At 25.1% G+C, this 24,858-nt stretch overlaps 1 protein-coding gene across 1 annotated transcript in view; it reads left to right on the top strand.

The window, feature by feature from the left end:
• LOC114119203 (myosin-G heavy chain) overlaps positions 1 to 24,858 on the top strand; it is a 73,012-nt gene that overhangs the window by 10,798 nt on the left and 37,356 nt on the right. Inside the window, exons 3-4 of the mRNA XM_027980698.2 lie at positions 14,995 to 15,181; positions 23,151 to 23,368. Of these exons, the coding sequence (XP_027836499.1) occupies positions 14,995 to 15,181; positions 23,151 to 23,368 (405 nt within the window). The remainder of the gene's footprint in view (positions 1 to 14,994; positions 15,182 to 23,150; positions 23,369 to 24,858) is intronic.

The following is a 24,858-nucleotide window of genomic DNA, read 5'->3' as shown; positions in this document are numbered from 1 at the left end:
AAATAGGTTAGGATGTAGTTATTTTTTCAATTTATAATTCTTGTTAAATATTAAATGCTTAAGTTATTAGAATAATAACAAATATTAAGTATTTACATAATGTTCAATAAATAAGTATACTGTATAGTGTATATATTATACAAAAAGAAAATAAATAAATAATGGATAAATGGTTGAAAATATTTGAGACATGAAAACGCAAAGGATTCAATTTTTATGATAAAAACAACAAAGACGAATAATGTTTAATAATTAATTGAAAAACACTGAATTTATATTTTAAGTGTTTTTGGGGATACTGAATTTGAATTTAAGATGTCCTTTGGTTAAATACCAATTTACTTAACCCTAAAATTCGTTTTTTGTATAAAAGTATTGAAAATTTATTATATAATTTCTAATTTAATTTGAAAAATTAAATTGAATTATTATAAACAGTAAAAAAAAAAAAAAAACAAAACAAAAACATCATAGTAAAATATAGCTTCATAAAATAAATACTATCTGTAAGTGTGAGTAGTTATTTATTTGTTTGAAAAAAATTAGATCTGTGAAACAAATAATGTGATAATCGATTATAGATATACGGATTAACGCGTTGAGGGTTTTTATCTTTATAAAATATATTAACTATTATTATAATATATTTTTAATTTAATTTCAGTAGCGCAATTATTTTATTGTACTGTAAATATAAATGTTATTTAGATGGAATGGATTATACGAGTAGTGGACTATGAGTAATGTGCCTTGAACAACATAATTTTAACGGCTCTTAAATAATTATAGGTTTTTAAAATAGATTTATATAAATATTTATTCTTAAAAGACATTATATATAGTAACTATGTTCATTTTTTATTTTATCCCAGAAAAATGTTCAATTAAATTGCCACTAGAACGAGTTGCGTCTACGTATTAACTTAAGCTCGTATAGTTTCAGACGTAAACATATTACGTAATGTTCATTATTATTGCTTCCCGAATCATATGATATGATTAAACAGCAGTGTAGCAGTGTTTATTTATAAATTGTAGACTAAATAATATCGATATCATTTTTACCATTGTATCTATATAATAACGAAAATAACAACATTAATAATAATAGTATACTGATACAATTTAAAATACCTATTGACAATTTCATCCAAACAATTTATCAAGATTTTAAAAAAACGTTATTATAGATTTATCTAATTGTGACGCTATCACACGTGTGTGGTATAATAAAATGGTAAATGGCAATAACATATGTAGTCAATAAAGCCGTTTAACTAAAAAAAAAATAAACTAAAAGCAATATATATGCTTTTTGCGTGGGATTTTATTGTACACGATATTATAACCAATATAAATAGGTATTACAATATTTAAATACTATGTAGATATAAAGACATGCTAGTTGTATTGACTTGAAAGCGCTGGAGAAACGCCATGTCTCTAAAAAAATTAATTTGATATAAGTTATCTATGAAAATAAATTCGTAGCTGTAATGACGTTATACGATAAAAATAACTAATATATTGCTATATAATTTTAGTGGATGTTTAAAACTTTAAATTTAAAATAATAATAATAATAATAATCGCTACTTGGATATTTTACAAAATATAGTATTATACTCGTATATTGTAGTATAGTTTAACGGATATAACAGTTGAAAATTTATTTTATCATATACCTATAACTTAATATTAAATTGTTTTTAATTATTATTTTATGTTTTAACGGTAAATTGCTCTCTTAATCAAAAAATAAATGTAGTTTTAGAGAATATATAGCTGAGTAATACAATTGACGTTATACGTTATTAAAAGATTGTTTGGTAGATAGAAAACAAATATTGTCTATAGTATTTGGATTATTCTCTATGATACAACAACAATATATATAAGTATCGAGTTCCGACTAAAATATAAATTAATATTAGTATAGTTGAGACGGGGTGTAGGGTATGCAATTTTGGTACGTCCGCGTCGTCGGAACTAAATATAATATACGAGTATCTGGTGTTTTCAAGTTGGTGCACAGCTGCCACGACGGCAGGTTGATTGTTGTAGGTTTGGGGAAACAGGAATTTATCCACCTCTAATTTTTTTTATTTAGTATTATATATTTATATAGCATATTTATGATGAGTAGTTAGATAATAAAGTTATACATAAATAATAATGTATAAAATATACTACCATAATATTATAATATAAAGTGTCTAACAGATAAATAAATAAATATTTTAAGATTTACATTTCGAATAGTTGTGGGATTTTGTATTGTTTTTATGATGAAATATTTTATGTTTAAGACAAATAGGTGACAAGTATTCTTGGGAACAAAGGTAATGGTTTTTTCCGATTAGATAATTTACCTTTAGGAATTACTTTTGACTCTTCCAAAATACTAACTTAACTCAATTTTATACCAGAAAAAATTCCCACATTTGAAAATCAAAGTATTTTTATTACCCAAAAAAATATTTGTAGGCACACAAAAGTAAAAAATACACATGGTTGTAAAATCAATACATTTTTCGTTTCTCTCAGGATTTAAAATCTATGTTACTTACCACTAAAAAAATATCATTAATAAATGAAAAAATGATTTAAAATGATGTAAAAAAAAATATTTAAAAAAAAGTTATTAGTTTTTGAAATAGCTAGTGTCTTACGTTAAGGATCACCCAATATGCACATTGCACATTTATAATATTATATATCACGGGACAATCGCGTCTGGTTTATGGCTTATGTTCAACGGCCTATCCATGCGAAGCACTCTGTTGGAAAAAAATCGACTGCAGTCGAGGGGATGCCGGCGCCCGTCGTGCCGTCGTCGTCTTCGGGTAGAAAAAAAGGGCTCATGATGTATATATAAGAACACTGTACACGCTCACGATAACGATATCCAATAACAGCTGGACTTTTTGCGTAGCGTGTATTATAAAGTGATACGCATTTCATTGTACACAAACGTAGTTGCAAGTGGGAATTATTTATAGCTATATTTAACAATATAATTGGAAAATAAAACCTTAAATTAATCGTATATTGCAATGAATTGAAATGCAAAATTATGTTATGTTATACGTATGTATTTACAATATATAATTTTAAGTTAGAATTCGTGTCATATACCGATGATTTGCTTAGTATTAGAGACTAGGAATGAAGTTATGTTTGTGGGAGAAGTTATTTAAAGTAAGGTGTTTGAAATATTATTCATTTTATCTTGATAAATTAAAAATAGTAATTTTAAGTGTTTTGAAATTTCTCAGTTGTTTGCGAAAAAATTACTAACAACAAACGAAAAATACAGTAAAATTAACGGTAATACCACTTTGAAAAATAAATGTACGATTGTTATATTACAGTAATTCAGATAAAATATGCATTAAAATCGATTAACTTTTTTTGGGAAAAAGGGTTGTTTGTTATTTTGTATTATTTTAACATTTTTATGTCTTGATAATTTAAAAAAAAATATATTTTAAGAGCTGTACCTCACTTATATTTTCTGTACAAGTATTTTGAAATGGTTAAAATATTTGTATAGTTGATTAATTTTACAAAAAAAAAATTAAAATTTAATAAAGGTTTAATCATTGGTTATAATATAATTTTTCAATAATAATTTTTAATTAAATAATGTGTTTATCATTAATTTTATACTTAATCAAAGGCTTAATATTACCTCTTGTATATTCAGATATTATTTTTCATATTATATTAAATAATATATATTTTTAATTACCTATATAAATATAGAATTATTATGAAATATTATTGTGCAATTTATTTTACAACTTTGAAAAAAAAATAATAAACCACAATTTCTTTGTATACAGTTGATCTTTAAACCATTTAAAGTTATTATAGGTTTAAACGAGTATAATATTAGTTGGAATAATAAATTGCAGACATTGAAACACACAAATTAATTATACTTAAATAGATTATGCTGAATTGCCACTTCTTGCAATAATGCAAATCTCGATGTTGTACGAATTCAAAGAGATGTTTTTTTTGTTCCTTCAATTTTTAGTTCTCATGAAAAGAATTTCTTACGTTATTTTTATTAATAGAAACATTTTATTTTTTATGTGAATTTGTATCTTATATTTATTGTTATTCCAGGGATAAATTTATTTTTACTTGAAACTCATTTATGAGTACCAATAAAATACAATTCTATATTAATTGATTAATTATGTATATATTTATAACGTTGATGATATTTATACTTCTTAAAGTTTTAATTTTTTAAATATCTATTGTTTTTCTTTATCGTCTGATAATATCATATAGTTATATCCTGTAGTATATTCGTTTAGTATATTATAACGATGTATGTTTCCTACTTTCATCTGCATTATTTATTTTAATAAATATGAATGCGTTTCTATATCACTCACAGACATGTTACCTCAAATGTAATATGTATACGAATATAAAAGGCAACGATTGCTTCTATATCCAAGGTTAGGTTATAACCTAACCTAACCTACCATGTGTAAGATTTCCTCAGTCAATTCTATAGAATTTGTGGTTTTGAAATTTGGTACACAGGGTAATCCTATAGTTGAAAGGATATATCAATGTGTGCCTAAAAGTCAATTTTAAAATTGTATACTTAGTAAGATGAGAGGTTCCACACAAGGATTTGTTGGCTCATGAGAAATGAATAATTTATTGTTTGTTTAGGGTTGTCGTTGGTTACAAAATGTAAAATAGTTATTTTAATCGTTTATAATTATTGTAGACCTGTATTTTATATTTGGTCAAAACCATCCAAATTATTGGGTTGAATGTTTATGTAGCTCAGTAGTTTATGTTTAATGAAATTTAAGACGGGGTAAACCAATGGGCATGGCACTTTTAATTTGTCTCAGACAACGCCGTGCAGTATCAGCTATAGCATACATATTATACTATATTATATTATTATATCAGTCGTACAATAATAACATATATATACCTAGAGCCGTGTAGGTACGTGAATTATTATTGCGATCATCGTGCACACGCCCACGCTCGGCGGCCGTATTCCTGCGACGTCATTTCGCTGCAGCAATAATGCGAGACCCGCTCGACTCCGGCAAGCGCCGGTGGAGTGGCTATAGATAAATGTTACCCCGACTCCCCTTTTTGAAGCGACATAATGGCGTCTTTGAACATTTCTCATCGCGTGTGTATTATAGCGTTGTATACGTATAAGACCATTCCCTGAATTCCGTGGTGCGCATCCGTCGAGTGTTCACGTCACCAGCGACCGTGGTATAAAATATATGATATATATATATTATGTACCGGTGTTTATATTGTACACACTCCATTACATATATATATATATATCCTTTGCGATACACGGACGACGAGCGGTCGCGGTAAGTATAAAGTAAGGACAACGACGACGAACGCTTTACGACCGCAATGAATATTCATTATTGTGTTTTACCCGTTACCGCGTCCGCTCCCAACTAGGGAGATTTGACGGAGCATTACAGCCGCCTTCGCTTACATGTATTATTATATATTATTTATATGCGCTACCGTGTAATCGATACACATTAAACATCGCCGTGACATTAGACGACGTGGTTTATATTACTCTTATAATTATTATCATTATCATAACCATTATTATAAGCAGTATACTATATGCGCTAAAAAACATAACCCATCTAGGTATAATATGTATATAATTTATAAATATCTCCCAGGGATATTATCTCTACTATATAATATTATATAGTATTTTTATATTTATATTTATATTACAACTATATGTATAAAACCTAAGTTCATAAAAATATATTGTGTAGTGTATATACTAGCTGATCCCGGACGGCGTTATCCGTAACAAATTAAATAATGTCAGTGACTTTGTCCTGTCTTAAACTCGGTTATTTGTAAACTATACATATATATTAACGCAATAGTTTGGACAGTTTTGACAAAACAAAAAAAAAAATACAGGTTTAAAATTATATAAATTAAAATATCCATTTTATTTTTTGTAACTAAAGGTAATATCCTATATACAAGCAAAAAAAATTCGTTTTTAGTGAGACAGCAAATCCTCTCGTGAGCCTTTTTTCAAATGTTAAACTAAAAATATTGGCTTCGAGGCACATATTCTCGGTTATATAATTATTTGTGTATTAAATTTTGGAACTATAAGTGTGATACATACACATACACAAAATCATAGTACTACAGGTTATCATGCAATTATTGCCAACTGCACTTGAAGTGATTAAATCGATTTCGAAAAATTTCGTGATTTCTTATTGTTGTTGCGGTTGAGAGAGTGAGTTGAGTAGACGTTTATCTATAGCGTTTACTGAATGTCTCGTTTAAAAATGTAGTTTCTTTAGACAATAACGAGTCTTCGTAACAGAAATGCTGATAACGTAGACAAACAAAATTTATTTCTATGTTACCTATAGAATGTACATAAAAAAATGTCTTATATAATCAAAATTGGAGTTGTAGTTGTGATATATCTGTCGTATTATATTAAATCATCGTATAACCACATCATATTTACGCACGTATTTCTACTATCAGTCCGTTATGTTTCCCAACTTAACTGCGCGTTTAAGTCAGTGAAAATCCATAGAACCGGAAATAGTCTTCCACTGATCGTATCGTGCCCGCGTCTTTTGACCGTCTCGCATTTAGTCGAGATAATTTACGGCGGGTTTCTATGATATGCATGTATATTGCGTTGTAAGCTTTTCGACCGTATTAATTGTGGCAACCGTTATAATAATATGATTGGGTCTCTCTGGCTATTTTAGCAATTTCCTTTTGTGAAGGATATATATTATATTATATATAGAGTGAACCTCTTCGTTTTCTTAGGTCTTCATATACCTATGCTATGTAATAAATATACAGAAAAAGTCAGTGACCCAACCTATGGTATAAGTAAATATGGAATTAAAATTGTAGTAAGTATAATTTAAAACAATAATATGAGCAAATGAACAGATGTATAAAAAATATATCATTGCTTAAAAAAATAACGTACGACTTGAGTGATGGTGTGTTAATATGAGATCGCTTTTGTCAGCTAGTATGTTATTGATGTTATTGATAGCTATTGATGTAAAAATCCAAGCTAATTTGTGATTTTATTGAAATATGTGTGTTTATTTAAGTTTTAAATTTTTCTTCATTTATTGAATAATATATTAAACATTATAAGCAGTATAAAAAAAACGATTTTAAAGTTTACAATTATTTAATCATTAAGTGATTAAATATGAAAGCATAGTGATTGAATAAAGGAAACAATATTGGTGTTTAGCGATAATGGAATAATGGGAAGTGAATTAGAATATAAGATATCAGTAAGGGAATAATCTATATATATAGAGCACTGCAGCAGACGAGAAAAGATGATAGCTCTACAAGAAGACAGTGATGAGCAAGTGTTTGTTTATTTTTGAAGCTAACTATTCTACTTAGGGTGATTGATATTGACTTAACATTTATTATATGTGTTGAATCTATTCCGTGCCTGTCATCATGGTCGTCTAACTTATCGTAAATTAATCTGAAATCGTTTACTATCCGAACTATTTTGTGCTCGTTATTGTGGGCGTCTGGTTAGAATTTAGTAAGTCATGTGTTATTCAAACTAGTTAGCAGCTATTGGTTTTATAGAATTCTAAACTTCGTGTTTAATGTTTACTAAAAACTTGCAGGAGTGAACCTTACGTAACGATAAACCCTTTAGGCGTAAACACTGGACGTGGTTTGATTAATATAATACGTTAAACGTACGGTCTAGTATACTTGGACGTGTTCGTACTTGCATAAATAATTTAGTGTACATTTTGATGTGCGTGAATCAATAGTATCACTTAACTATATTAAAATGACTACATTTTCATTAACATAAAATATTCGCTTAAATCAAGGTGTAATTTGGTAATGTTTTTATCAATATAGGTTATCTTTTTTTTTTAAATATGTAATTATATACCTATTATTGAGATGAGATATCTCAGATAAAAGGTTCTAATTTATTTATGTTTTATGATAAAAATGTTGTTTTATATTATAAACACTATTACTGTTTGATTTAGTCCTACACAAATATAAATATATATTTTTAAATAGATAATTTTGTAACCACGCAACAAACCAATAGTGATACTGAATTGACATCGAATCACTTGTAAATTACTTACTGAGTCAGAGTGTATAATATAATGTCCTTATAAATTCTTACCGTTAAATCAACTTCGTGTTGTTAGTTGTGTATATTTAGCGATAACGTTGACGTCCTTTCAGTTTTCCAGCTTTTTGAGTCACTATCGATCTAGGAGTGTTGTAAAAGTTAGTAATCAACGTGCTCGTAAATTTTGGATAAATATCCATAATTAAAATCACTCGCAAAAATTTAAAATAATTTTATTTTTAATAAATACAATTTTTTTGTTAAATTTATTAAGCCATCCGAAACAACGATGAAAAAAAACAATTCTGATATAAGTATTTTCTTCATTTTAACAGTTGTTTAACTAATGTACCGGGAGAATCATAAATTATATACTATATACAATAATAACTACTCCCGTTGCAGTAATATAATACGATGTGACTTGTGACAAATAATTTTATGCGTTTGCGTTTGCGTATGTATGTTATGCGAGTGGGTTGTCCGTGTTCACATATGTTGTACAGTTTATTATTTAATTTATATATCTAAACCTTTTCGGAACGGATAAAAAAGCTATCAACGAAATTAAAATTGTTTAGGTACGCTGTACGTTAAATATTGGTGACAAAAAGATTGACCTATCGTTACTAAAAAAATGTTAAAGGAAAGATTCGTATAATTATTATTATTATTACTACAGTTTATAATTTTCATGATTTTTTTTTTAGCTATGCATATATATATTATACATTTAAAATAAATTTATTTGTATAAGTAAAAACTTACAACTTACTTATTTATTATGTATCGATAGTTTTTACATTTTACTTTATATATATTATGTAAATGGTAGAGGTTAATAAGTAATATCATATATTTATCTACTCTTTTAGTGGTTTACTGTTGTTTTTATAAGAGTTTATTTTATATAATTTCCTGTAATTCCTTTTTTTATATTATACTTAAGCATTGAATAAATAAATATGTTTTCATAATCTTACTACTCGTAATGCATTTATTTTCAATCATTGAAGTATCAGAAAAGAAACATTAAATTGATGGATTTTTATTCATCATATTTATTTATCAGAAGTCACCAATTTATTAATATTATACGATAAGGTGTTTCAGAAAATGATTTTATTTCGTGTTTGTGTATTACGTATTAGTAATAAGTAATATAGGTACACTTATTACACTAACCTTACTTATAACTAATATAATTTATAACAAATTTATATACATATTATATGCTGCATAATTACGGCAGGTCTAAGACTGCCTAAAATGAATTATTCCACACGCAATGCTATAGTTTTCAATATTAATGAAATCTAAAGCCGTATTCTCAAATCTGTAATAGCCTTAGTAATTTTGATTTTAATTTTGATAATGAATCTGAACTTAGGCATCTATATTTAAATTTTGATTAGTAAGTTTTTCTCATCATAATAATAAATCAGTTTTTGTTTAAAATAACTAATCATTTTGTAATAATAAATAATTTGTATATTATATATTTTTGTGTTGAGTCCTATGTTAATCAATATGTATACTCTATGACCCTTAAATGAGCATCAAAAAACATATTATTATTATCAAATAATGGAACATTGGTTATTAATTATAATAATAAATCAATGGTATTCAAGCAATGTCATCAAATAGCTAGGTTTTGTAGGTAGGTACTGTACTATTTAGCTCGTTCATATAATAGTTAATATAATAATATCAAAGCATAAATGTATAATTGTATTTGAAATGGAAAATGCAGCCTTTGTGTGTTATTTAGGCCTTTGGAAGAACAATGGTAATTAAATGACGGGATAATAGGTCACTATCGTTAAATTGTTTCATCCTTACCAATATTTTTTTATGGCTGCACACTTTTTGCATAATATACGATTATGTTCAATATGCATAATAATATATTGTGATAATAGAATTATGGGCGTAGGTTTACAATTATGTATGCACACATTGCACATATATATTTATTTTGAACATTTGCATTGTATTTAGTCAGTCAGTATTATCATGACCGTTTAAATTATTATTCTAAATGTGCAATATATTTCATATTTATTTTAGTGTGACTATATCATATAATCTAACACACAAATTATATCATATTCACAAGCAGGTACTAAGTTTATTTTCAAATTATTGAAAACCAAAAATAATTTAAGAATTTTTCAATTTCAATAGTAACTATCATAACTTAAAAATTAATTCTAGACAAAAAATACTTTTAATTGTAGTTATTCATATAACTACAATAATACATATATTGTATTAAACTATTGTAGGATTAAGCTAATATTGATTTTAGTTTTATGAAGAGAAAAAACTCAGTACTTCAAGAGCTGTTTTTTAAGCGGTTCTCTTTATATTTTTTCTTCGAGCGTTTTATGTAGTTTTATTTTTATGGAATCCAATGTAATCATAACACCTGTAGACCATTTTCGTAAACGAAAACACAAAACCTTGGGATGACGAGTAATAAACGTTTGCGTTTTGAAGGTCCGTTTTCTTTTGTTGTACAAAATATGAATCATGGTTCGTAGAGACCACCCGACAAGTAAAATAAGTAAAAACATAAAAGAAAATCCCATTTGAGTTATTATGTCCAAGAATTTGTCCTGATATTTTATTTACCTTCGAAAAAAAAAATCAGTCAATTAAATTTTATTCAATGTACCTATTGAAGGTATTTTGTTAAATAACAAATACTATTTATTTGTGGTACCTAATACAAACTTTAATATTAAAAAAATATGAATTTAATTCAAAACTTTTTGCTTTTGATAAGCATACTTATATATTTTGTAATATTATGGTTCATCGCATACTATTTAGATGACTATTGTTTGAGCTTAATGTTCCATAACTTGAGATTGTAGAATATTTTTCAAACACAATTTCCTCCGCTGTCTTTTTGGTTTTTAAAAATATACTTAAAGTATCAAACTTATGAAAAATATATTATAATTTGAATAAACATTATAGTTAATTATTTGAATATTATTTTATCATTTAGTTTTTTGAATCATATTTCAAAAAAATAATAGTGGTAATAGTGGCAAATTAGATTAATTTGTTTAAAATTTGACTAAAATAAGTAATAATATTATGTTGCAGGTGTACTATGAATATTATAGTTATTAGTTTATAATTATTTTAAAAGTAAACTTATTAAGAATCAACCAATGCTAATTTTATTCTTATTTTAAAGTTATAATTTTATTCTAACGTCACCTGTTCTTCTGAAAATATTTATAAAATCAGCCAAAATCCGTTAAAATAAATATATTCATAATCATAAAGATTATATTATTCATTTTTAGTTCATAAAACTATTTTTCAACTTATTTATTATATTATTTTATATATTATATATATTTATTAATGTTGAGTATAAAATTTACATAATAATTTTACGAAATAAATTTCAACTCAATTTTTAGTTAAGAATGTTTAAATTTGTCATTTATCTGTGTAATGTATTTATAATTAATATTTAATACCTATTAGTTGACAATTTCAAAAGTATTTCACACATTTATTTTAAATATTAATAGTTAATATAATATGAGAATAGTTTAAACTTAATTTATTTTATCACCTTTGTACTCATAAATTGGTAAATTACATAATATAACTTATATTGGTATATACTATATTATAATTTAAACAAATTTTATTTTGAAGATAATATGTTTTGATTGAATGACATTAGTTATTATTAATTGGTGACTAGTATAAATTTATAATTTAATATTGTGCAACGTTTATAATTAGTATATTATTATCTACAGCACAAAGTGGTTAGAATAGTTATGTATTATATCATATTATATGAAAACTCATTTAAATGGTAATAATAATATTATGTCTGTATATCATATCATTTATATAATGTAAAGTTACAAATCGCCTTTAATTAAGTTGTAAATATTCAAAACATGATAATTTATATTTGGCCACCCTTAATGTTTTTGAAAACAAACTCTTACGTCAAACAAAAAAGTTTTGTGAATTTTTTCCTGTTTGTAATAGTAATTTTTGAAATCAACACATTTATAACGTAATAAAAAAGAATGACTTTCCACTTTTGAGTATTAATATCTACTATTTATGTTAATACAAATCTCAGCTTTAGTTTACATGATTTTATTATCCTATTATTTTCATCATCACATATTTTTGTATATATTTAAGAAACTTACAAATAGAGAAAAAGTTTTCATTGTATTAAACTATTAAATCGTTTAAACACATACAAAAAATGATTCCAGGTCGTTGTCGTCGGTTAAATATAATTTATGAAACCCACGTAGTCTGTTATCTGAAAGCTCGTAAATTTAAGTGCCAGGACACGCAGTTAATTCACGACGAGTCCCCTTTAATTTAATAGATGCGTGTATTTCTATAACTAGATCTAAAAAAGAAAAAAAATATTAAATATATACTTAATATATATATATATATGTTTTTATGTACAATGCATATTGACAGTATATCTGATAAGTGATAAACGTGTAAAGTATGTTCTGCCATGTAAATCATAGAGTGATATTCACACTGATAATAATTACTTATTCAAAGATACATAATGTGTGTAGGTCGTCATTACTTACAAGTTTTAGCGTAGGTTATATTCATGCTATAAATATATTATTATTATATTATTTACGATTTACACATCTACAGAGAAAAATCTCTTAGAATTCAGTTTTGTCAAGGGGTTAAAGATGTAGCATATAATTTATGTTTATTATTTTTATTCATACATAATGATATATTATATCGTTATTACTTAATGTTTTTATACTAGGATAGAACTATTGCATTGTTATTAGTACCTCTAACAAATATGTTGGAAAGAGTATTTTTCGTTACAAAAACTGTTAATCTAAGACTAACAAATATAAAATGAATTCGGGTTTCTTGCTTCAATCTGTTCAAAATAAAATTCGCTATAATAAAATGCCAGATTAAATTGATACCAAAAGAAGAGAAGTTTTGTTTAGATAGAGCACACAAATTAATATTTTTATATAATATTCAATATATTTATTTACCTTGAATAACATTATAATGGAATCAATCATAAATAATGTTAACTTTATCAGTAATTTTTTATTTTCAATAAGACTGCAAATTTGATATATTAATTTGTTTATTATTATTTATTGTTCCTAAAAGATAATAATGTTCAATTAAAATTTCATTCATATGACTCATTGTGAATTTCGCATTATATTTTTTTATATTTTAAATTTTGATTTTTGAAATTGAATTCTTTAATGAATAAAAAATATGATTAAATAAAATGCAAATATTGATAAAAAAATATTGCGTAGATACTGTAGTTGGTTATTATTCTTACGGATTCTCCGTTTTAATCCCAATTTCACTAAAGAGTAAACATGTTGGGCAATAATATTTACGATCAAATAATAATATCTAATCTAAAATCTAATGATTATAATTCTTCGATGATTTCTACTAAATTTGTTTACTACAGTATAGTTAAAATTAGATTAATTCGCAATTAATTTCAGGATCTATAAATTATTTTTAACATAGTGTAAACCATCATAATTATGGGTTTCAAAAAGCTGTATCTACGAAAACGACATGAGGGCGGTGGCCAATTTTAGAACTTTCAATTTAGGAAAAGGGTACCAGTAATGATAATACATTAGAAAATCCAATTTATCATATTTAGATAGCGTAAGTTAGGAATTTCTTATTGTACAAAAATAATAAAAAAGGGTAGTACGAAATACAGCATATTATTCATAATATGCACCTTAGTTACAGGGCTATTGTACAATTTATAATAACTATACTTAGAAGACTTACGTCATTGAGCTTTTGTTTTTGTTTAATATTCGTGTATAATTATTTAGCTTAAACTGTGGAGTATCTACCATTCCTATCATTATACTGCATTTGTTGTTAACTAAGCGACATTTCTTTCAACAAAAAAACAATATTAAAAATAGTAAAATTATTCTAAAATTAATAAGTATGGTAATAATCGAAATCTTGACAAAAGTTTAATAAAATACTTTCTTCTTATTATTTATTTATATTTTTGTTATACCATATTATATAAAATAATTTAATTGTTGAACAAATTTTGATGATAAAATGGATTTAATGAACGTTTTAAGAGGATTATTATATTATTATAGGTACGATCAAATGCATAGGTATCAGAACATTATTATACGGTAGACCACTTATATCAAAACATATCGAATAATTTTACACTACTGAAAAAAATTTATAAAAAGATCATTTATCTTCATTAAAATATTTATTTTGTTTAATTTTTAATATTCATATAAATTATAAAGAAACATTATTTTTTTTTAATTTTACACATTATAATGTATAGTACTAAATACTTTTTACACGTGAATGATAGATACGTAAAATTAATTTTTTTTCTTGTAAATATACTTTTGGAGTTAGTGTAAGTACCTATTTCCCATTTAGCTTTGACAGAAAGACGCAATAAAATTCATACACACATTTAAGTTATTTATAAATATCATACGTCGCCACATTTTTTCTCTTAATATACCTAACGTATATGGATTTTGTTAAGTACATTAGATAATGGGATAAAAAAGATATCAGCGTACTACTAGAGTTAAATATTTTAGTTGCAATATTACTATACTATAGAAGATCAGTGTATTTATGTTATATTGGTCATTGCCCATTGATGGTATTTATTTTAATCTTTAACAGTGATGACATAAGTGTAATATAATTATAAATAATTTTTTTTTCAGTTCCAGATCACGTAAGGCCTCGTGTTTGCAGTCTTCCAGAAAAACCATACAATCCAAGATCTGGAGACGAGTTGTACCGACTTCGTACTTTTAGCATAACTAATAAAGGAGGCGTGGTAAATTGTGGAGATAGTATTATAAATAGAAGATCCAGAAGTAATACTAGCGTCAATTCAACAACTAGCAAGTGAATATTATACATATATATATATATTTTTTTTTTAAATTATAATTTGGTAGAAAAAATAACCTAATAATTATTGACTATTAAAATATGTATCTATGCTGGTGAAGAAAGACTATAATGACTAATTATAGTAGTAATTATAGTAATGGACTTTGAAAAGTATTTAATGTACGAATATGATTATAATAATTATATGAATAATAGAATTGTTTTACAAGTGTAGTTCATAGACTAAGCATTTTAGTTCTTACTGTATTGACTCTGGGGTATACATTATTAAGATACATTTCAAATAGTATCGAAGAAAAGTTAAAAAAAAAATACTGTAGATATTATTAAATCACATTTTTTTTTTGTATTAATCAAATCCTAAAAAATTGGTATTATATTATAACTTTAAGAATTAAAACTTAAAATAATATATGAAACAAATGTTAATAACTATATATATGCTCTGGCAATGTTTTAAAAGTAGGAGAAATCGTGGTTGAATAAGGAAGTGAAGCACAAAGAGGTCTTAGAATTTTTTCTTAGGTTAGGTTAGTTGCATATCGTTTAGTATTATCAGAAAAAATAAGGATTTGTTTTCATGTAACCATTGACAATGTTATCACAATCTAAACTCCTATATTTTTTCATTGATGCACTACTTATTAAATAGTCGAATACATTTTAGTTTTGATCAATTTTTTACCACTTGATTTGATTTTCTATAGCAAATAAGTAAAATTTAATATTATACAGCTAATATTCTAAATACTATTATAAATATATACACACAATTTTTAAACTATTATAATTTTGTAATAAAAATGTTTTGTTATAAATTTTATATGATATACAGTGAAACTTCTATTTAATGAAGTCTCATGGGGAACAAAATAAAAATTTGTATTATAGAGGAATTCGTTAAATAGAATTAACGCATGATAACAATGAAGGTCATGGTTCTTAAAAGTAATTCATTAAATAGAAAATTTCGTTAACTTTCTTTACTTTGCTTTGTCGATTGAAAGTTGTATGTAATTTAGTATGACTTTACGATTTTGATTATAGTTATGTGTGCATCTAACGTTATTGTTTTTATTGCGATTTTGGGTTAGAAATTTATTGGAACGATATTGAATGATTTCTCGTGAGTCATTGATCGGAGAATGAAATGGTTCTATCCATATGTTGGTTAGGATATTAATCATAAAATGATCAATAAAACGCATTAATAAGTTCACAAATTCATGATTTGACACCATATAATTTGATTTACTTATTAAAGAAAATTATAAACTATAATTGTATTAAGTTTTGATTGCATTTAAAGGAATCAATAATTCATAAGCAAATTTAGAACTTTATTTTTATTATAGTATTGTGTTTTCTTTACTCAAATAGTAAAATTATATTATTTTTTAGCATTATAAAATTAGCCATACGGACTAGTTAATACATATTTAGTTTTGAGTGTGCACTAATCGCTACTATGTTTTATTAGCGCTAATCGCTATGTTTTTCTTTTTTCTTTTGTGTTATATTTGTTATCGTTGTACGCAAATCGCTAATTTGTCGAAGTATATTATTATTTAGTTATAGGACCAGCTAGCCAAACTGCGTTCCATAAAGTTATGAGTTATTTTTTATTATTTTTCGTGTATATTATTGAGCCAGAAGGGCCACATGTTATTGTTATATTTATCTCGTAGCTCCAATAGCTGCCTAGTAATATTTTTATATTGTGAAGCCAGGAGGGCCGTATTGTTTTATATCTGTATTAATGTATTATTAATATTAAGCAAAGATAGGAAATACCGGTTAGCATCCGTTTTGTGAATTATATTTTTGCTATCTATTTATATTATATATTAATTTGGTACTTAACATTTAAGTTACCATTTATTTATCAGAGTTACTTAATTGTCTAATAGTTTAAATTCACGCACACGCACATATATACATTATACATATATAAACACACCACCCACACACTAGCACTCACAGGATTTGCTCGGCGACCCTGTTCACTTCCTGTTGAGTGCTATTTAAATTTTAAATATATGCACAATTTACATAGGTCGGTTAGTGTGTCGTATATGATGTGAACGAAGTATTTAGGGCGCGCGTTTCATTATGTTACATACCTGGCCCGAACAAAGTCTTTTATCTCATACCGTAAATATATATATATATATTTGAGCTAGGTATAAAGATAAAATAATAGAATTCAAAATAAAATTATGTAGATATATAATTTTGAAATGAGAAAAAATAGCAACTTAATAATTAGTTAAAAAGTGATGCTTTTAAAAAGTCATATTGACATTTTTAGGTCGTGTTCAATAAATAATTACTATATAATATACTATATGTCATCCATATTGTATATTTATATTTTAATTTTAATAAACTAAACATTTTAACGATTGTATGAAAGTCTTTGAACATTTTTAAAATATACAATGGCGTATCTTTGTGAAACAAAAGCATAATTGTAAAACCAATAATTCTTCTAAGCCCCACTTAAAACCTAAAATACTAAAGATTTTTTTGTATCTGTTATTATTTTTATATAAACACTAAATATTTTTACTTGTATACAGTATTAGATTTACATAGATTTAATAAACAACAACAAATAATATAATTTTATCAATAGCATTAAACAGCTATCCTAAGAATTCCATAATATTTTTACCGATTATTTTACTAGAAGGCTAATTCAATAATTTGAAAATAGGTAAATAATAAAAAACCCATATAATTTATAAGATGTATTGATCGTAAATCATTAATTGTATGTTAATTTAAAAAATAAAATATTATTCATATGCGATATGCGTGGTCATCTTATGCGACGGGAAGAACCATTACTGTGCAAACCTGTGAAGAACCACCTATTTTCAAACACCTCCTTGTTTATTTTTCCGAGAATATGTGGAAAACAGAAGTAGTCTAGGAATTTTAAACAACTTAACCTTACCTAACCCAACGTCTTCGAAGTTCTGAGCTCAATTTAAGATAATTATAATAAAATTATTTTATTTCTCAAACACATTGATATATTCAACTCGATCTATATAAACTATTGCAATTATTCACATGTCTTGTGTCATTTATATAAATTCAAATATATTTTATATATTTTATATTTTTTCAATACTTTTAAAAATATTTTTATCTATATCAAACTATAAAATAAACAAAAATAATACAATAACAATGAGAATTAAAAATATAATCACGTTCATAAAAAAAAGTTAATAATGCAACTAAAATAAACCACGAACAATTATTTTAAAATTACTTAATTGATAATAGGTACCTAGTATATTAGTTTTACATTTAGTAATATTATACAAATGTAGTATGTATGTATTAAAATACAATTGATAATATACTTTCTAGAATTAAATAATATATTAAAAATAATTATGTACAAATTTAATTTCTGAAATAATATATTTTATGTCATTCGTCTATAACTAATAATAAGAAATATGTATTTTATATAACTGTAACAGTTGATATAAATTTTACGCTTATTATACTGAATTTCATAGTTAGGTGAACAATATTTTAATTTATAACGTAGCTTTATTAATGTTTTGTGTTCGTGTATTAAGTCATATAAAATGGATTTTTAAAATATTTTTTTCCTTGTTAACTTTATAACTTTTTATAAATTATTTTTTTTAAACAATTTTTCTTAATTGTTCGATTGTTTTACTTATACGAGGACTTACATACTTACCATTTAATCACTGTTATATGTTATCACAAAATGTTATATTTTTAAAATACAACTTTATTTTTATGATTTATTTTTTTTAATTTAAAAGTTTTTTTTTTAAAATTGTATATCAAATTACTTAAAATATGTGTTGAATACCTGAATACCTCATCGGTCGAGAATTACTCTATTAATTTGCGTGTTAATGTTGAAGAAAGGTCTTCATTATTTTACTGAAATTCTTTCTAATAGATTGAACAATGTAATTTGTTTTATTAGATGAAATGGAAACGTGCAACATTAAGCTTTTTCTAAAACTCCTTTTTCTTGCATTCTTCTTTTTTTTCTGCAGTTTTGCTTTGGACGATAAACATCAGACATTTTTCCTTTAAACCGATTCTGGCAGTTTAAGCGATCGCATCAATTTACTGTCAGCTCTCCTACCACTAAATTATTATGTCTTAGGTTTGATTGATAGTTGAAACAAGCGAGTGTATTCGTAATTACCATTAACATATATGCATATGACTGAATATATTTAATTAAAAGTTAAAATCCTGTGTCAAATCCGACATAATTAACTTGCCAGTTTACAGAAACTGTAGCATCATATCACAGTTTTTATTCGTATAATTAAAATTATACATCACCGTTATAAGCATAGTTGCGTACACACCATGATAATTAAATATTTTCACAAGATATAAGCAGACTAACATTATTATATTACGTATTTATATATATATTTTTTTTCATATTCTATTATATATTTCATAATGCCGGCACATTATTATTTATTAATATGTGGTATATTGTATTTTAGTTGCTCCAAAATAATTTTTGAAATATTTAGGTACTTTATTATGTCTCGTATAATAGTACGTGGTTAACAATTATTTTTATATTATCAAAACTAGGAGCTAATATGACTTACATCAGCTTTTATAATGACCTGTGTTTCTGGTTTTCAATTATTATGGTTTTATCGATATTGCAGTTAAAATTTTTAAGTGTTTTTATTTTTGTAATGGTATTTGTAAAAAAAAAATATATATGGTCATATTTCCAAATTTAGGAGAAACCGAGGAATATATAGCGATAAATAGCTCAAATATCTGAACTAAATAAAAACTGGACAAAAATATTGGCCTGAAAAATAACGAGCATAAGATAAAATATTTAATAATATATTGAAAAAATATGTATCCACAAGATTCTCAGGCAGTTGGGAATTTTACCTCCGAGAGGGTATACAATTGTAAATAACTTGGAGTTTATATTAATCAACAAACAAATAGCCTCAAAGAGATTAACGATATAAAATAGGAGCTATTTTTAACTAGTGCCATTCTTTATGTCAACTTTACAATCCAAAATAATGAAAATAAGACTATATAAAGTGCTCATTAGTATTGTACCTATACATGAGAATATGGAACGTAGGCATCATCAAAGTTGGATGAAAATAAATTAATTATACTCGAAACAAAAAATGTTACATACAATCTATATTGTTACTAAAGAGAAGAATACATATAAAATTATGAATGATGAATAAATGCAAAGCTAAAGACCATATTTTTTTAGCTACATATAATAGAAGTTATCAATATATGAAAATATGAGGGATAAACTTGGTTAGATGTATAGTTTGGAGTGTACAATGTGTCAACTAAACACAAAAATACCGATGGGACGACCAAGAAACGGCGGAGTGCTGAATCAGTGAACACTTTAAGTTTCTAGAATTAAGAGATAGAGAACAGTGAATAAACCACGGAAAATGGTACATGAAAAAGCATAATGGATTTAAATAAAAAGCCTAAAATAAGCAAAAAACAAAAACATTGTAAATAAACTGATATACTTGTAACAATATGATTGTTATGGCAGAAAACAAATGATATTTAAATAGAATTTATTAGAAATAAATAAAATAATTTTCATAAGTACAAAAAAATAACTTCCTAAAGCTGAAATAAGTTGAGATTACTTTAATATACCTATCATTATTAAGCAAAATATAATATATAATAATTTCTTTAATAAATCATATTAATTAAAAAGTATATTATTTATAATAAACTAAAGGATAAGTACTTGTTGCACTAAAAATCTTTAAAATAAGCTAAATAAATATGTAATTTAAATTATTAAAATATCAAATATATAATGCAGTTAAAAATTTGGATAAAAAAATCTCCATAATATATTAGGTATATAAAAATGCTATAAATATTAAAAATAATTGACAATTAATGAATAAATAGTATTGCTTAATTGTTTTATTAACAAATATGATAATTAGTTGATATTTTAGGCACTTTAAAATAAAATAAAATTATGTAGGGAAAAAGGTATCTCGCGCATTGCACTCGAATATGAAATATTACACGGGCACGTACTGATTTTTAATTCTTCGTACAGTATAAAATCTGGATGGATGCTTCCTGAATCATTCGTTTTATTACTCATATAGGATCTCAACTTTATTTCCCCCTCGATCAAATTCATCATCGTCACCAATCTACTCAACAAGATAGAATTCTCCCCAACGTATTATCTAGTATTTAAATTTTAAGTAGTCTTTTTATTATAATTTATGTATTGTTACATTTAGATGTTATGCGTGTAATTAAACCTTATGAATAATACCCAATGGCCACTGTAACCACAGATTATTTAAATTGAAAAATAAAAAAAATATTAAATAATATGTCATTAAGTTTCTAACTGTATAATTTTCGAAAAAGTTTAATTATTAATCGATAAATATACTTAACAAATGTTTTACACAATTTTCAGTTATGAAAATTATATGTAACAATAAATTACGAGTATATCATTGATTACTTAGTAGAAATTATAATAAATAATAAATATTACCTACAATATGTATATTAGTATTTTTAATATTATACTAAAGGTGAAGTCATATAATGTTGGTAGGAAATTTTAAAATTTATTGACCAGAAACCATTTTTAAACTTTTGAGTTTTGTTTTCTTTATGATGATACTAAAATATATGTTTTAATAGGTGAAAAAACAATTACTTTATTTTAGATAATCTATTTTCTAAAATTTAATCTGTCATAAAGATTTATTTTTTTCACTTTAATATTCTTGCTATTTTATGACTGATTTTAATAACCACTATATCTGATATAATAGTAATATTTTAAAAGGTAATACTTTTGTTATATAAACTTACCGAAGAACTACTCGATTCAAAAATGAAAATATTTTCATGTTTGTATTATATTTACGTGTAAATGAATACATTTGTTTTTATTGTTGATTGCGTCATATATTTGATGTTACCTACCTTGAATGTATTAAATAATTGTTTATTTTTTAATGCAATTAATAATTATAAATTATTTTACGTTTATAACCGTAAAAACTCCTATAGTTAAATAAATAATTATTTTATAAAATGTTATTATCAAAATACTAAAAATATAATTTCATTTTCACTGGAAACTATAATAATTATACATGTATTCAATTAATTTTCTATTAATCATAATAATATGATATAGGTATTAATATAACACTTTTGACATATTACGTGTGTGTAAAATTTAATATAATTAAATCATATAGGACATAGGTCATAAGGCATAATCTGATAAGATCGAAATTAATTTCGAACTTGTGAGTCATGTTTGCTTCATAAATGGTTCGTTACTTTTAGCACATTTAATGGCAATAATCACAGAGTTTTTATAAAATATAAAGATGCAAATTTTACGCAGTTCTAAAATTGTTGTATAGGAGCAATGTAATTACTGTATTGACATAATCTTAATTAACGCCAGATAAAACCAGCACTGAGAAAAAAATGTAATATGCGGGTGTCAACATAAACGTACATCAATCAATTTCGTTCAACCGCACTGTCGTAATCGCAACACACGGTGTGCGTGTGTGTATAATATATATTACATGGTATAGAGATGTAACATTCCCATGGGTGTCTCTCGTGTTTCGAGAGATATAGGATTATAGTGATAACTGATAATACGTTATATATGTATAAAGGAAGTAGCCGAGACGCCTACAATTTCTTTTTGATATATTATTAGGAATTAGGATTACACTATGTGGAACTCTTATAATATAATAATATTATATCGGGCATTTTTTGCATGCACGATTGATTGTAGCGATAATGACTTATGTTCGTCATTAAAAATCTGTTGATTTATTTTTTTATTAACAAAATTACGATTTTTTTTTTTTAGACATAGTCCCAGTAATCTAAGTGGAATATCACCTTTTGACGGTTCGTGCTGTGGCGGAAATAGCAGCTATAACGATCTAAGCTCTGGAGAGTCTAGCGTTGCCGAGGAGATACCCAAGTACAGAGTGGTACTTCTTGGCGAGTCTGGCGTCGGAAAAACGGCGTTAGTTTCACAGTTCATGACATCTGAATACATGAATACATACGATGCATCTTTGGGTAAGAGCATTTGTGTTTATATGATAAACTTACCTAAAGATAATTTTTTACGACCGGACTAAAATAATTCAAAATGTTGCACAAAGTTATGATATGTTTTTGATCGTAATTTAGGGCGTCACCCATTACTAGGTATACAAAAGTCAACCATTTGACTATCTTTATTTTATATATACCATACATATTTGAACTTTTGTGTGTATACTTAAGATTGTTCAATATTATTACTCATTATAATAAGCAAAACTCAACTGTAATAAAAATTTATAATTTCAAATTCAATAAACATAATAATAGAAGGTCAAAATATGGTATTAAAATGGAATATTATTACTGCTGTAAGGAAGTTAATTTCGCGTGATGATTTTCAAAATAACATTAAATATAAACACCCCAACGAATTTTAAATACTTAAATTTTTTTCGACGTAAATTTGTCAATGTATAATTTTATAGTATATTTTATTAGTATATTTTATTCAAGTAGAAATATTTAATGTATATAAATATATGCTTTTTGGCTGGTATATTAAAAAAGTCGTAGTTATATGGTCCATTTCATTTGCAACTATAACATATTCAGTTATGGTAATCATCTCTAATCTGTTTCTCAACGTGCCTTTTTTATAAGATTTTTTTTTAAAGTATTACTTATCTTAAATTGTTTGAAAATCTTAGATATCGTTATATTTTTAGTGTAAATATGTTTAGTGATTCTCTTTAAAATTCATTTTACTATCTAACTGAATTTTTTATAACCGTAAATTAATAGACTATCAAGAATATTATTGATTTATAGACTTATATTGTAAATTTATTTTAGTAAAGAAAATCGAATGTTAAGTAATAAAATTAAGTTATTTATAATTTTTGCTTTAAAAAATACATAAATACATTTTGATGACCATTCGTGATCACTAAATGATTTTTTTGTATACATGTACTCTAAAATTGAACATTTTTATTTAATAGAAGGAAAAATTAATAATTTTTGCCTCGTAATTCAAGAAAATTAAATTGAAAGAATTAATTTGATTTAATACTACTTCCTGTGTTCTTTGTATTTAAAAATAAATAAATTGAGATTAAATTAGTATACACAGTGTGGGTTGTGATATTTTTCTTGGTAAACCATCACACAGCTAAAACAAGAAAACTGAGACCCTAGGGGCATTGACCCACCCTGTATAAGGAAAACAAATTGAAAATTACCAGACATAGCCACACAAGTTTATGAGCTACAATAAAGTTATCAGCGAGTTTAAAATAGGTTATTGTAAACATAATGTTGAAAAATGTATGTATAATATATTGTTTGTACATAATAAACATAGGTTTAGAAAATTAAAATAATGTGTTCGTAAAATATATGCTTGGTACAATATTTTATTTCATTTCAAAGGTGAAATATCAAAAAAAAAAATATTATTAAAGCCTACATGTAATGTAAATAAGAAAAAATGTGAAGGAAAACATATTCTGCAACGTTTA

Source organism: Aphis gossypii, chromosome 2 (genome assembly GCF_020184175.1).
Source record: "Aphis gossypii isolate Hap1 chromosome 2, ASM2018417v2, whole genome shotgun sequence".
NCBI lineage: Eukaryota > Metazoa > Arthropoda > Insecta > Hemiptera > Aphididae > Aphis > Aphis gossypii.
Note: the sequence above shows the minus strand (reverse complement) of the source record. Positions and strands in the feature narration are given on the sequence as shown.